The 14,708-nt window shown below is 42.8% G+C and overlaps 1 protein-coding gene across 1 annotated transcript in view; it reads right to left on the bottom strand.

Annotated features, from left to right (window-relative positions):
• Positions 1-1,197: 1,197 nt before the first annotated feature.
• The window catches only part of DNAJC3 (DnaJ heat shock protein family (Hsp40) member C3), an 83,584-nt gene continuing 70,073 nt past the window's right edge, over positions 1,198-14,708 (bottom strand). Inside the window, exons 10-12 of the mRNA XM_059995736.1 lie at positions 7,803-7,935; positions 6,772-6,920; positions 1,198-5,051 (exon numbers count right to left, since the gene is read on the bottom strand). Coding sequence (XP_059851719.1) covers positions 4,894-5,051; positions 6,772-6,920; positions 7,803-7,935 — 440 coding nt within the window. The 3' untranslated portion in view covers positions 1,198-4,893. The remainder of the gene's footprint in view (positions 5,052-6,771; positions 6,921-7,802; positions 7,936-14,708) is intronic.

The following is a 14,708-nucleotide window of genomic DNA, read 5'->3' as shown; positions in this document are numbered from 1 at the left end:
TATGTGTGAAGGAGTATTATTAAAATCCTAAGAAAACTAATACAGTGAAGGATTGTTAGAAGAGTTATCCTTTGCTATCTTTAAAGAATCTTCCAGAGAAAAATCACATCCATTTAGGGCAACCAGTCTTAAAAAATCCATTACATAGATAAATACATACATACAAATGAGACACTATTCTTATAGAAATCTCCTGTAAGAGCAGGGAAACATGCAAATAACACAGACTTAAATCCACCAAGAAATGCTGCAAGCAGTGGTTTCTCCTTCGTGCCTTTTAACAACGTTCAATTCCAATTTCCTCAGGAAGACCTTGGAACTCCTTCTGCCAGTGGCCCTTCCAAATCCAGCTGCTCGGTCCCTCGCAATATTAGAACTGGAGGAGATGCTTCTCCCAGTAGACTGACCTTAGTGAACAGGCTGGAAATGTATTCAAAACAAGACTGCAACCTCGGAGTTGTCACCTGGAGGCCTCCTTGTTAGAAACTGAATCCTAGCGTGAGGCAGTGACAGATGACTGTGCATCTCACGCTTCTGTTGATCATCTGTTGATCTCCAAGGAAGGACTGACTCGGTGGATAGAGGTTTGCGGAGTTCAGGGTCTCTGGGGTGTGACCTATGTGCCTTAAGACTGGAGTGATTGGATTTCTTGGGCGTGAGGGTAGGAAGGGGAGGGGATCAGGGCTTGCAACCCCTGAGGGGCTGGCAGGCTGGGCTCTGCCCTCCTGTGCTCTCCCCTCCTGTGCGCAGGCAGGCAGCCATCAGGCCTGTTGCAGGCGCTTGCAGTATCTTCAGACGAAGGCTCATTGATGACGTGTTGCTAAGGTAGGTATCATGATTATTAAGAATGAGGAAACTGCTTTCTGAGAAAGTTCTCTAAGTATTCTAGCTGTCCTGCAGTTTTAGGACACGCAGAATACAGGAAGAAATCTCCTTTTGTTTGTAGTTAGAGATCTGACTGAGGTAAGCCGCAGTGTCCCCACCACCCCTTTCAGAACTTTTAACAGAAATGTGCATGTTATGATATAAAAGGGAAAGTCCTCAGAGCCAACCTAAGTGTTAGATTTTAATGGTACTGAAAGTGAAGAACCGCCACCTGTTAAGGCCTCACTGTCCTAGGACCTCGGGGGGCTGGGTTACGAGACTGTAATCATTTCTGCTTTTTGCGCTCTTCCTGCAGCTCGTGTCAAGCAGGAGCCCTCTGTCACCTCAGTAGCTGATTACCTGTAAAGCAAAGTTGGAAAACAGACTTCTCCAAAAGACTGAAAGCAAGGAAGTACTCATTTGACCATAAATATTTTTATTAAATGTGAAAATACACGGGCATAAAAATAGTACCCATATTTGTAGACATGTCTGAGACCCATTTCAGTTAATGTTCGGTGGTGTTTTTACTAAGACACTAAATTGAGATGGATTAAGTTACTTCGTCTTGTCTCATTCAAACCAACCACATAGGAGTAACGGCCTAACTGATCAGACATCTCCAGTGCTTCCCCTCCCCGTGCTCTGCTTTCCACTGCACGGAGGAGGTTCAACCCACAGAGGCAGAAACAAAGTCTGTTTACTATACACAAGCCACGCAGTGGCTAATTTTACTCTTAAATCATTCAGCAAATGAGATCATTAAACAAAACGAATTATCCCCACCTATTAACATCATTTGCAATTACAGAATAAACTCTGCTACTAACAAAAAAGGAATGATCTGATTTAGAATAAAGATAATTGTTGGTAAATCAGCATTTGCCTTCCTCCTTCCTTTATAAACATGGAAAAGTCAACTACATTCAACGTAGCTGCATGAATTTCTCTAGGTTAACCACTGGTGTGTACTCGGTGAAAACTGCACGGGGCCAGTCACCGGTGCCCTGTCCCTCTAAGGAGGCGCAAGCCTGACTGAGGAGACATTTTTAACGAAGCATCTTGTGCCCTTTTTTCATGGTAAATGTCACGTACAACTTCTGACCGATTTCATGCTTTACAGGTGAAATCTTTCATTTTCCACCATGAATAGAAAATGGTGCCAACTTAAAACTGCAATTCTTTTAGCTTTTTTCCTTCATACTTGGTTATCAGTAGTATTTTTCTCTTAAGCTGTGGGTAGTTTTTACATTCCATTATCAGAGTCCCAAAAAGTTCTGTTTTCATACTGATACTTAAACTTTTAATACTGCCTGAAGAGAAAAATGTTTTAAAATTAGTATTGTTATATCCAATTCACATTAGTAAACTACTGAAGTCGTTTTCCAGTTTTTATTTTATCCATGTTAAGAAAGCACAAACTTTCAGAAGTGGGCATTAATTTACCCTCTCTTTTTAGAACTTTCTCAGGTTTATAGGCTGATGTGTTGAATACTTGTTGCTGTGGAAGAATATCCATTTACAGGCCAGCGATACTTCACTTCCGGCACTCACTGAAAAGGGAGGGAGGAGTTCAACAGGGAACGTAATTCAGCCACGGCTGGGCGCCCCGCTCCTTTGGCTTTTCCAGAGAGCACCACACCGGTTACCCGGCACCCGCGGGAGCGGTGGCGACCTCCTGCGTCAGGCCGCCAGGACAGACGAGTGTCCCTTCGCACTCCCAGCGCTCTCCTCGGTCACTCTGAAAGAAGCGTGGAGTGACCACCTTCCCAATCACGGGGATGCCAGAAGACCGCTGATGACCCTCACGGCTGGAACTTCAAGGTCGTTATTTTCTTCATTAATTAGCAAAACAACAGAGCCCAGAGAATTTCTGTTCGTGGCGTTGGCGCTGGGCACCATACTTGCTTCTCCCTCTTCACTGAAAACGAGTAACTCTCTGCACATTTCCACTACGATGACTAAAGTCCGTCCACGGTAAGGCTTTAGGAACAGGATTTATAGTTATTACAGGTGGAGAAAAAAGTGAAGCAAACAGCCCTCTCGGCGGCGGGGTGGCAGTCGGCGGGGTGACGGGTGCCCAGGACGTGTGGCCCGCTTCCAGTCCTGCGGACTCCTTCCAGCTCCTCTTCGCTGCAGCCTTGCACCCTCTCCTCCGGACAGAACGGCAAGTGGTTTGATATTTCCCTCCTTCTGATTCTGTGTGAAAACTCTTACTTGTGAAAGTCATTAGAGGCCATCGCTAGATTTCAGAGTTCACAGTGACATCATATATGAAAGAACCAGATTGAAAAAAAAGTTGCTGATGTAACTAATGAAGTAACAAGATTAAACAAAAATGAATTTCCCTTGTAAATTACTTTCACACTGACTTGAATTTTGAGACATTAAAACAAAATGAGAGCTGCAAGCTGTTTGCTAGTTTTCAAAATGCAATCTTAAGTTTATTGGTAAGAAATAAACTTCTAAATAGATGCAGAAAGCACTCACGTGTTTTGCTCATCTCAACTATATGTTTTGTCTCAGTTTAGACAACTTTTTTCCACGCGTGTTTCAGGATGACTGTAGAAGAAAACGATTTGTGCTTGGCTGGCTGTTGTGGATATTAGCAGTCAGGACGGTCCCTGCGACTCAAAGAAAATGCTTGATTTCCTGAAAACAATATATTAAGCCTACCCTGCTTAAATTGCTTCAGAATGCTCTGAGGCAAAAACAAAAACCTTTCCAGAATGTAGTAATTTTTATCTAAAGTAATTCTCTTAGATTTTAAATGCAGCATCATAATTCCATAAATATTCCGTGTTCTTGATTAAAGTAACTCATTTTTTTTTTTTTTAGGGAAAAAATTATCCAGTATATAAAGAAAGACTGAATAGTTCATTTCTCTTAAGAAGAAGGTATCCCAGGAAGAGATGCCATCTTGATAGTGGCCATACAGCTGGAGCTGACTAGATCTGTAAACCTGTTTTCTGTTGTTTTGTTGTTGTTTTCTGGCAGAGAACATCCGGAGGCATCAAGGTCTGAAAAAGGGGCAGGCCTGCTATTTAATGCCCACCTCAAAACAGTCCCACACGAGCACCCACGGGCCAGGTAGGCCAGGACCTAAGAGATACTGTCGGCTGTATTTACTAAAAGTGGGAAACATGGCGTTCTGTTTGTTTATATTGACTGAGCGACTTTACATTTCTAAGCCAATCCTGTTACAGGAAATGCTGTTTAACTCACAACTTCAGTTGTTGTTAAAGTACTTCATTCTGCACTACAGCAATATTATTTTAAATACCACTGCTATATTATCTGAACCTATTTTACATATTACTTTTTCGTTTGTTGTGTTTCATATTAAAAGGGCCAGTAGGATTTACAATTAATTCTATTTCAGTGATTTTCAGCATTCCCCTGCAGGTACTGAACAAAAAAGCATGCATGCTTAACATCGGTCCAAATCTAACCCTGGCTCCAGCGACTATCGTTCGGTAGCAGGTTTTCTAAAAGACAGGCTCTGCCCACCTTCCATGACAGCCACATTCATGCTCGTAGAGAGATGGGAATGCATGTGGAAATGTAACACATTTACAAATGACTGGACTGACCAGAATCTAAGCAAAGTTGTCCCTAAGAACATACAGCTCAGAATGTTCATTCCTCTGGGAGAATCCTGACACCACAGCTCCTCACAAATGCAGGCACTGACAGACACGTAAGCAAGGATGTGAAGGAAAGAATTGCCACGTGCTCCAGTGTAGAAAAATACAAGCTCTGCGCGCCTGTCTCAGACTCCTTCGTCCCGACGTTCACAGCCCAGACACAGGCTGCTCTGCCAGACACAGAACCGAACCGTTCCCCTGCCTCCCGGCCCTCACAAACCCATCAGCCTCAGGTCTAAACGGAGAAGAACAGGTATTTCCTATGAAAACAACTCTTTGGTCATGGACAAACCGAAAGACTGAAATTTTTTTTCATTAAGATCCTGGAACAAGGTTTTTTGTGTTTAATCTTTAAAAAATGAAGAGCAGAAAAACAGCTGGTTTAATTGAAGTGGAATTTAAATCTAAAAGGTCCGCCTGAGCTGAAGGGATTGAACCCTTGCCATGAGTTCCAGCTTCTGTGGAAAGGGTTGCCGCCCCCTCCTTGTTGGCTTTCTGCGTCCAGGGGATCTTCTCCGTCGTCAAACTTCTTCCTCATCTCTGTAAAAGAAAGCAGCGAGCTAAGAGCCAGGCGCTGCCAGAGGTGTGGGCTGAGGCGGGGTCTAAGGACCACACCCCTCGGTTACCGAGACAACCGTGACCGACTGATGCTCAAATCCAGCCTCCCTCTCCCACCCAGATCACAGGTTTCAGGAGAAACCAGTCACGGAGAAGGCGGTGAGGTTCAGGGTTGAAAATGGATATTCATGCAAGTTCGGACCCCCTGAATCTTCTCTCCTCACAAGAAGCTACCCAAGGAAATTCTTCTCTGGGAAAGCCGAGGAGTTGCAGGGAATGAGACCTCAAAGTCACGCACGCTCTTCTGATCAAACGGCCGTGTTCACCGTCCTAACTCCAAGCATCAAGTCAGCCAGGCGAACCTCATCAACCCATGAAGCGTCTGGGGCCTCACTGTTAAATCTAAACAGAAGGAAGGCTCCCCAGACCTGAGGGAGGGAGGCGCCCTATCGTACAGCCCAGGAGGCCACCTCCACTGCTGTGCCTGTCAGTCCGGAGCGAAGCCCGTGATGAGACAGAGGCCAGCGCAGACATGTGGGAGACAGGAACCCTGGAGGCAGCAGACGAGCAAGCTAATATCCTCATAGGAACAGCTGCCATCTTTACAGTAAGGACGGGGGCTGAGAAGAAGGCACAGAGGACAGAGAAGAACTCCTAGTAACCAAGGGTGCAGCTCTCTTCTCGATGCACGCGGCTCTGCCCGCAGGCCCCCTGCTCCCCTCAGGGCTCAGCTCCAGAGCGCCTCAGCTGCCCGCTGCACACGCTGAGGACAGAGCCATTCACGGGCATCGACGTGTGCAGAATAAAAGAACAAACAGTATGTATCCTCCTGTACTCGTTAAGTAACTCCTCCCTCTCTCACTGGATTATAAATTACTTGAGAACAAACATCATTTACTTTCAATTCCATAGCATAAGTAGTTCAGAAACTTGTCAAATGGGCATAAAATGTGATTTCCTTCTATTTTGTTAAATTTGTCTAGCTCAAGTCATAGTTTCTGCTCCCACTGACATGGAAAGCCACAAAAAAGCAGTAGGTAGTAGCTTAACATGAAATTCCCTCTGGAAATGTCAAAGCACTGCTCGGTAATACCTAAATTCTTAAACCATCTCCCTCATTTTCCAGGTCATTTTAGCTTATGGTGAAATAACATTTATATCAACCAGTAAATCGAATGACCATTAGAGCTCGAGCACGATTCCTGGGGAGCCACTCTCAGAGGATCTGCCCCTGTCCCACCACTGCACATTCCTGCCTGGCGGTCCACATCCTAATCAAGCTACTGTAAGTTTGGTATAAAAATTCACATTGATCTGTGAAGCTGGAAGGAACGAACCTAAGAGGAGCCCTCTTGTTGTACTGGCATTATCATTGGTGAAAAAACCTGAGGCCCAAAAAAGTTCTAGGACCTTATTCAAAGAGAGGTAAGAGTCACCCTCAGGCCTTCTGATTCCACACTTGGTGGCGTCTCCACTGCACTGTGCACATGAGGGTCCCTAGAGTCTGACAAGGGTAGACATGAGAATGGGCTTCAGGGACCATCACCAGCTCCCGAGCTCAGCCCCAGGGGGCCCACCCACCACGCGCCCCACTGTCCACTCCTGACACGGCCTCTAAGACGGGCAAAGGAATAGAGCTAAGAAGTCGCCAGTCACTGACGCGGCCATTTCAGGAGAACAGAAACATTAAAGCAAGCAGTACCTGGATCGGAGAGGACTTCTTTAGCAGCTGCTATGTCAATGAACTTTTTCTCAGCTTTTTTCTTTTCTTCTTCATTCTGGAAGTTATCTGGGTGCCACTGCAGTGCTAATTTTCGGTATGCTTTAATGATTTCTTGTTTTTTGGCATTTCTGAAGGGTGGTAAAGTTAATTCATAATCATTAGTTAAGAAGTGTCCAACATACTGCCAGGAGGAGCTAAGAGGGGCAGTTAGGGAGACCCCACTGGCAGATCCGCAGCCCGGCTTTCTGAACACCGCATCATAGCCGGCTGAGCGTCTCCCCCAGCACTCCGCGTGACCCTTACAGGCGCCAGGCTTCCTGATGTCAGAATCTCACCAGGAACAATTTAAGTGCTCCTGAGCTTTACAATTCTCCCTTAAGAAAACTGCACTGATGCATTTTTAAACTTTCTGAATTTCCAAACTACCATGATTCGATTCTTGGCATTAAAAGAGACACTGACTCTTTGAAGCCCACTTTGTATTTTGCTCCTGGCTTATTAGCTTACTCAAAAGAACAAAGTTTCAGACTGTTGATTGAAAGATTGATGGTTCCCCTGTTCAGGGAAGGTGGGTCTAATATAAAAGCAGGTATTGAGTAAATTACATTCTCCCTGTGCCTTCAAGTTCATTCTGAAAGTGCCACTTTATTTTTAGGCCTAGAGAAGTTATCTTTTCCCCAACCCCTCCCTCCCTCCTGCCCCCACCAAAAGAAAGCTCACTCCCACCTCTTTACCCTCTTAAGAAATCTAGGCCCAGGACCTATTCATGCCACAGTGTCCTTTCTTTGTCACCAACTACTAATTCTCCATCATTGCATGACTAGTCTCTATCAAAGAAATTTATCTGTAATATATTCAAAACAGCTTTATGATGTTCAAGATTGTTAGGGTTTAATCTATGACTGAAATTACCTAAGAAAAGGAAATGAATCAGAGGGAAAAAAGAGCAACAATTAGCTTTAAAACAGTTGATTAAAAATAACAATGTGAATTTTAAATTTATAATTCACCTTTTTACTCCCAAGATTTTATAATAATCTCGTTTCTGTGACTGTTTCAGTAGCCTCTGTGCTTTCTCTAGACCTTCTCGAATCTGCTGGTCATTCTCATTGTGTTCCTGAGCAGTTTCATAGTCCTGAATAGCTGTCAAAATACGTTGAAGACAGTGCTGTTAAAATGAATTAAACCTTTACATACCCTGCAAATGTGATACTGAAGTCACCATCCTCAACCCCTTCCTTTGCCATTACTAAGCGCCTAAGAAGAGCCTAATAATTTTGTTCAAAACCACAAAAGGCATAATTAAGGCTGAATTAGGTAGCCTACTGCTCCCGTTCAGTAAAAGCCACACTGCTTGCTTGCCTGCCCACCCTCCCACATTACCTTCCCCACAACCGTAAGGTGTCTTAATATCAGCACTTTAGGCAAAGCAATGAAGTGCCTGTTGCACAGGAAAATACGACAGCAGCCAAGAAAAGCTTCGTGGGTAGCTATGGGGCCACGGTTCAGAAGGGTGCGAGGCTCAGAGACCTGGAGAAACCATCAGCAGTCAGAATGAGCAGGTTCACCCACAGGTTTCAACACAAACTATTACAAACCTGATTTTTTTTTTTTTTAAGTATCAATCAAAACAGAAAGACAGGGCTTCCCTGGTGGCACAGTGGTTGAGAGTCCGCCTGCCAATGCAGGCAGGGGACGCGGGTTCGTGCCCCGGTCCGGGAAGATCCCACATGCCGCAGAGTGGCTGGGCCCATGAGCCATGGCCGCTGAGCCTGCGCGGCCACAGCAGTGAGAGGCCCGTGTACCGCGCCAAAAAAAAAAAAAAAAAAAACCAGAAAGACACATACAGTCCTGGTATGGGAAGTCTGATGACAATTCACATGGCATCTTTCTTTTCATATTATTTTAAATATTTAGAAAATACCAGGCCTCTGGATATCTAACGTCATGCAGAGCAGAGGCCGCTCCTTAGAAGGACCTGCTGGCAAGCCTGGCCCTTGGCTGACGACTGGCAAGTTGGGTTTCAGCAGTGCTCCCACCCTTCCCTGGTAAGAATGGCTGGGCTACCTAAACTGTTTGTATAAACCATGTGGTTTATGCTAAACATCTCGCCTTGTGGGCATTTTGGTGCGGGCTAGGCAGAAGGTGCCTACCTGGCCAGCCCCCAGTAAAGACCCCGGGCCCTGGTTCTCCGAGGAATTAAGCTTGTCTTGCTTGATTTCACAGACTCTTGGAACCTTCCACCCGGTTGCCTCTGGATTTCACCCATGTGCCTTTTCCCTCTGCTGATCTTGTTTGTATCCTTTCATTAGGATAAGTCTTAGCCCTGAGAACAACTGTATGCTGAGTCCCAGTGTCCTCCTTCTGAATCACCTAATCTGGGGGTAGTAATTTTTCTCACTGTCCTCCTTGGACAGAGAACTTAAATAATGGATTGTTGGGTTCAAATTCTCATTTTTTATGGAAGTGCATTTCACTGTGGGAAAGCCATCTCTCTGGATAACAGGCCTGAGCTGAGCATTCATCTTGGCAACAGCTAATCCTGCAAGGGGTTTAAGAAGGCACCTTGGGCAGGTTTAAAATGAGAAAGATATTAGAATAAGGTGGACAAATTTAGTTAGCCTGCACTACAAAGAAAAATGAACCAATATGACCTTCGGCTCATGGCGGAAGGGGGGACGCTTCAAGCTATTATCCTATTTCCTGCCTCAGTGCATTAATATTAAATATTAACATGAAACATTAATATTACTGTCACCCAACCAACAGTGACACCATAAAATACCTTTCCAATTTAGCACACAGACACAAAGCCATTATAAACAGTAGTGAGGTTTAACTTGCAATACGCATAGCACTTGATATCACAACCTAGTAAGGAAATACACTTGAAATTTAGTACAAGGGGAAAATGTTTCAATATACTCAATTTTTCTACTTATGCAAACCCTACATTTAAAACATGTTTTCATTCTTAAATGTTCAGAGTATCTTCCCCAAAGCAGTCTTCTGTCTCCTATCTTTCATTAACACTTAAGGTAGATACATTTTTCCCAATACAGGAAAGATATAAAATTATAAGTTGTTTCCTAAAATTCACATGATTACAGGTAGTTAACTAATCAGAAACTTAATATGGACGATGTAAGACTTCCCATGGACATAAACTAGACAGCTCATTCATACTTATATTTTCTCATAGTGCACTCTCTAAGGGGGTATCTTCAAAAAAAAAGTAAATGACACCCAATTATGTTCCATATTATATGTCCCATATGACTGAACAGCTGTACAGATTACAATAAGCCAGAAATACTAAGGTCCTTAATGAACAGTATGTTACATATTAGCCAAATCATTTTCTAACCTCTGAACCTAAAAACTCTGATCCTTCCCAAATTCTTTTTCTCCTATGTGCCCCTCACCCAGTTCTTAAGGAGCAGTGAAACAACCAGAGCAAGACGGCAGACGGTAAGTACAGGAATTTCCTGTCTTCCATCCCACTATCCCACAAAAATGACAAAAAATAATATAACCATGGCAGCCCTGAAAACTACAGCGGACCAGAAATTTTGACAAATTTCTGGAAGAGAGAAGGCAAATAGGATCACATTAACCACGAATAAACCTAATAGAACCACAATCCAAATATGCGCTGAAAAGAGGCCCTAGCAGATTTGGGAGCTGTTCTTTTTGGCCCAGGGTTCTGAGTTTAGCAAGCAGGAGGGCCTTTAAGGCAATCATCAGGTTACTTCGCGAGATGACTAAGCAGTGGCTGGGCAGCCTCTGCCCCTGTACGTGGAGCAGCTGGCTGCAGCATTAACCCCAAGAGCTCGTCTCTAAGCAGAACAGAAAATGCGCATGTGGAAGGCCCCTGCCGTGTGCTGCTGGGCCCAGGAAGAGAAGCAGAGCCGAGCCCACGGGTACCCAAGGCCTCCACAGCAGGTCTGGAATACACACAGGAAAAGCAGTCCCACCCGGAATTTAAACACCAAAGGACTCCACCTGGTAAGTTAACTGTGTGAAGTCCTGCTCATTTTGGCAACTGGGCAAGATGACAAGCACGGTAGGGAACGTCTTCCTGTGAACAGGTCCTACCCGCTTAAAGCCGGCGTGAGCTCCCCAGTACAGAGAAGCATTCGAAAAGACAGATACACTAATATGCACAGGTGCAAATGGCTCCCCTCTCTCACACTCCATTATTCCACTAGCAAAAGCCCCGAATCAGCTTCAACACCTATCCAGAGTTGAACCATTCCTCACCACGTCCACACTTAGCACTGTGATGCAGTCCATCATTAATACACCTGAACAGCTATAATAGCTTCAAAAGGTGTTCATAAGGTGTTCCCAGCTTCCACCTTACTCCCCTAAAAGTCTATTCTCAAAACAGGGACCTTAGAGGTCCTTTTAAAGAGTTCATCAGACCTGCAATATAATATGCCCCAGGGAGCTTTCTTCTCCCGCGTATCACACAAAACAAGGTAAACGGCAGGGGTGACGTGGGGGGACACAGCATTCTCAGCACAACAATACAAGGAGACTGTTCAAAGGCTGCTACAATTAGCTAATAGCAGCCATGAATCCAAGATGAGAGGAAGAAGCAAACAGTGAGAGAGCCCTAAGAGAAAAGATCACAGAAAATGCCAGCAAATACACGATGAGTATGGACTCACCCTGAAGTGAGTGACAACCTACATCGTGTACCTAGTACAAGAAGCATGAAATCTGGAGCAGACACGGTGGAGATAAGGCAGAGGCCTTGCTGGGGAGAAGACAAGAAAGGGAGAATACGATGAGTGACAAGAGCACAGAGCCCTGGGCAACACATCCCAGGCAGCTTGGAGACTGTGTGCTCTCTGCAAGTGACGGGCTCACCCAGAAGTGCAAAAGATACACCCCTTCGGTGTAGCAAAGGAAGTGGGCAGAGGGGCAACAGGGCTGGCAGCAGACGACCTCCTGGACACAGTTTGGTTCACAGAAACAGAGAGGGCAGGGCTATAGAGAAAGGCCATTTTAGCAGGAAGCATAATGTCTGTGGAAACAGTGAAGCAGAAAGTACTGCAACTGTTAAGTATAGAAGCTGCCTGTCCCCAGCACCCCTTACACACACACCCCCGGAGGACTGTCCCACAAATAGCCAGGGCAAGGTAATTCAAGTCACTTTATGATGAGCAATAATGTTTTTTATATGGCACAGTCTCAATTAAAAGCCGTTTAAATTTTAAATTAAAAACAGGAGAAGAACACCAAAACTTGCCTGATGAACATGCATCAAAACAACATAGCCAAAGAATATATGAAAATTCTAAGCAAACGTTATGGCATAAATGTTTAAAACTTAATCCAATCACCTCTATTAAGGGTAATCACAAAGCACAATAAGAACTCAGCAAAGAGGGAGACAAGGAAGAGATAAAAATGTGAGTAATCAGAACTCAAGAAAAATAAGAACAAATTAAAACTATCATGGAAGTGAAGATGAAATGAGAAGAAGCACAAGGGAGAAGCAGCATATGGGGAAAAAATAAGGACCTAATAAAATGAAATGGAAATAGAGTTTAAAAAACTAGAGAAAAAAATTATGGCTATAGATGATGAGCAAAGAGAATACAACCAGTACTTAACTGAATCTTTGAAGCAGAAAACCAAACCAATATAACAAAACAATTCAGATTAAATTTAAGAAAACTTTCCTGAAATAAAAGATGAATCTAGGTATTGAAAGGGCACAGCAGGTGCACCAGGGCAAAGTGGCTGAGATGGTCAACTCTAAGATATATCCTAGTAAAATCAACACACCCAAAAGATAACTGCTCTTTGGACAGCCAGACCAAAACCAAAAAATCTGGCCCCAGATTTTCCATAGCAATATTCAGTGCAGAAGAAAATGGGAAAATAACTATAAGATATACAGAAAGAGTGTGAACAAAGGATTTTATCATCTAGCCAAGCCATCCTTCAAGTATAAAAGGTACAAACAGCTTTGAACATAGAAGAAATCAGAATTTTCCCAGGAGCCGCTCAAGGAAACTACTACTGGATGAATTCACCAAGAAAAGGCTAGAGAAAGCATGGTCAAAGGAATGATGGTACACATTAAATATATTCAATGTAGAACTGAGACTAAAACAAACCAGGGAATTACAGTGACAGGGTAGAGTGTATGCCCTGCCAATGCAGAAGGGGTACAGCTAACAAAAAGTGAGAAAATAAAGGGGAGAAAAGATGAGTAAGTAAGTGCATTAATTCCCACCAATCACAGCTAAAGCAATCAGGAAACATCACCCACTAGTGAGCAACAGGCAAACAATTAGAATTTCATTAACAAGTCTTAAGTGGTAGGGGAAAGGGAAAGAAGAGGAAGAAACATGCTAATATTGTTCCTTGCTGTAGGATACTAATATATATTGCCCAAAGAAAGAGGGCTAAGTTAATAAACCTATAAAAATAACCAAGAAGAGAAATACAAACCTTCTGAAATATTAGAATAGTATATACAAAATAATACAGGCCAAATAACAAATATTCTCTGAAAAATAGAGTAACAGTACTCAGACCAAATATATTTGTCACACCAATAAGTATAAATGTGCTTATTAACTCACCTATTTAAAAGAATTTCATACTGGACCACAAAGCAAAACCCAACTCTACGCAAGAAACACACCTGAAATGAAGTGATTCCAAAAAGTTGAAACTAAAAGTATGGTCAAAGTTTCACCAGGCAAACGCAAATAAAATTTGGTTCACTATCTTAACATCAGATAATTAGAATTTAGGTTAAAAACATTAAACAGAGGGAATTCCCTGGCGGTCCAGTGGTTAGGACTCAGCACTTTCACTGCCATAGTCCTGGATGCAATCCCTGTTCGGTGAACTAAGATCACATAAGCCACTCAGCATGGCCAAAAAAAAAAAAAGCATTAGAGCAGAAAAGGGGGAGTGTAGAAATCATAGTGAAGACATATTATGAATATCTGTGCATCAAATAAAAAAGCAGCAACCATTTATAAAGCAGAAATTATAAGAGGCACTACAGAGATGTAAGGGCACTAGTAGTGGAAGACTTCAAGCTCTCTGTTCATATGAGATCAAGTGGCCCAAAAAAAAGGCAAGAAAAGAAAGACCACAATATAAGGTAGATCTGATTGATGTGCCAAACTCTGTCCCAGAAACAAAAGAGCAGATCTATTTTCAAGTCCCTGACTCATGAGCTCAGCCATTTTAGGCCAAAACTAAGACTAATAAATTCCAAAAAATAGTAGTAGTAAAAACATTCTTTGATCAAAATGTTTTAACACTGGAAATTAATAGTAAATGAGAAAATAGGACTTTTCCACCTAGGCTCTGTGCACCATTTTAAAACTCTCCAACAACTCTTATGACAAAGAAATATAAAAATAAGAATTGGAAAATATCTAGAAAATAATAATACTGAAAACACTACCATTCAGAACCTACAGGACATAGCTCAAGCAGTGCTAAGAGGACAATTCATAGCCTTAGTGGTTCAATAAAAATTAAAGATGAAAAATGAATTAATTATGAGATTCAAAGTTAGAAAAAAAATTGTAGAACAAAAATAGAAATTAATGAAACCAAAGAAGATAAAAACTGTTAAGCTTACTTCTTAGCAGAAATCAATAAAAACCTCTAACCTAGTCAAAAAAGCTCAAATACAAAAAGCAATAAGTGAAAAATAATCAAAGAGATAGAAGAAATTAAATTGAGACTACTTTGCTAAATTCTCTACAAATAAATCTGAAAACTCAACGGAGTAACTCAAACCCAGTCCAAAAGAGACAGAAAACCTAAACAGAACAAGTTTCATAGAGAAAGTTGCCAAAACCCCACCTCCCAATAAAGCAGTGGGCTCTCCATGGAGATTCCATAACACTGAAACAGGAAACTTT

The sequence above is a fragment of the Delphinus delphis genome, chromosome 18 (assembly GCF_949987515.2).
Source record: "Delphinus delphis chromosome 18, mDelDel1.2, whole genome shotgun sequence".
NCBI classification, from domain to species: domain Eukaryota; kingdom Metazoa; phylum Chordata; class Mammalia; order Artiodactyla; family Delphinidae; genus Delphinus; species Delphinus delphis.
Note: the sequence above shows the minus strand (reverse complement) of the source record. Positions and strands in the feature narration are given on the sequence as shown.